Raw genomic sequence first — 1,069 nt, 5'->3', positions numbered from 1 at the left:
GTCTAGGCTGGCCTTTCCCCTCTGGGGCTGTGTGCAATCCCTCGGGCTGGCCTGCAGTCCGGTTTCCTAGGTGCACGGTGTGCCCCACAGCCACCAGCAACCATTTCTCCCCCGGCCAGGGAAACGCCTCCCGCCTCACATCCAGCCTGCCCAGCATCTGCGGCTGCCATCCCTGGCCCTTCTCAGGTGGTGGTCTGTGTTGTCCCTCCCTCTGGTGGTGGATAAGGGAACAGAGCTCTCTGCACGTCATGAAAGGGCAGTTAGGGTTCAGAGGCGAACCTCTCACCTCACAAAACGCAGGAGGGCTGCCCAGAGTTCACTCATGACAATAACTGGTTCAAACCACCACCCAAGGAACTCGCTGGAAAAGCAGCAACTTGCTTGGGAGGGCACACCACTAACTTTCAGGAGTTCTGAAAGTGTCTCCTGCGATCTGTTCTGGTGCAGATTTGGGGGCTAAAAACAGGTGAGTTTCTTTTGCCTTGCGGAAAGCTCGTGAACTCACTTGAGCAAAGCGCTTGCCTCCTTACAGAGCGTACAGACGGGTGACCAAGAAAGGTAGCTTACTGACAAGTACTAAATGCAGGGGGACAGCGAAGGTCTGAATGGCGGGCAGCTTCTGCCAACCCCTAGGAAATGGTCCCGGGCAACTGAATGCTTTGCATGTGACAACTGACCCCAGTGAACAAAGTGGCCAGGGAGGCAGACCCCACGCTGGCTCCTGCGGTCCATGTCCACTTGGGTCCTGCCCACTGCCTCCTTTCCTCTCCCCTCTACTTGATGTTTTTCAGGAGGGCGGTCCGGGCATTCACGACGGCTTTGAAGGCATCTTCACTCCCCGGCGCTACGCACTTGTCCGGGTGGAGCAGCACGGCCAGCTTCCGGTAGGCTCTGTTGACTTCGTCCCTAGGAAGAGGCACAGCAACACCGTCAGCCGGGCCCACTGCGCTCTGGCTGTTTGGATACACCTGCTGGCAACATAGGTACACATGTGCTTGATACAAGTGATGGATGCATTGTTATAAGAGCTGTAAGAGCTCCCAATAAAATGATCTATTAAAAAAAAAAA

The 1,069-nt window shown here is 55.7% G+C and overlaps 1 protein-coding gene across 1 annotated transcript in view; it reads right to left on the bottom strand.

Annotated features, from left to right (window-relative positions):
• Positions 1 to 546: 546 nt before the first annotated feature.
• Positions 547 to 1,069, bottom strand: part of DNAJC27 (DnaJ heat shock protein family (Hsp40) member C27) — a 29,767-nt gene continuing 29,244 nt past the window's right edge. Inside the window, exon 7 of the mRNA XM_004696068.2 lies at positions 547 to 906. Within this exon, the coding sequence (XP_004696125.1) occupies positions 774 to 906 (133 nt within the window). The 3' untranslated portion in view covers positions 547 to 773. The remainder of the gene's footprint in view (positions 907 to 1,069) is intronic.

This window comes from Echinops telfairi, unplaced genomic scaffold, assembly GCF_000313985.2.
Source record: "Echinops telfairi isolate 266 unplaced genomic scaffold, ASM31398v2 ScPeMD7_9;HRSCAF=40, whole genome shotgun sequence".
Lineage (NCBI taxonomy): Eukaryota > Metazoa > Chordata > Mammalia > Afrosoricida > Tenrecidae > Echinops > Echinops telfairi.
Note: the sequence above shows the minus strand (reverse complement) of the source record. Positions and strands in the feature narration are given on the sequence as shown.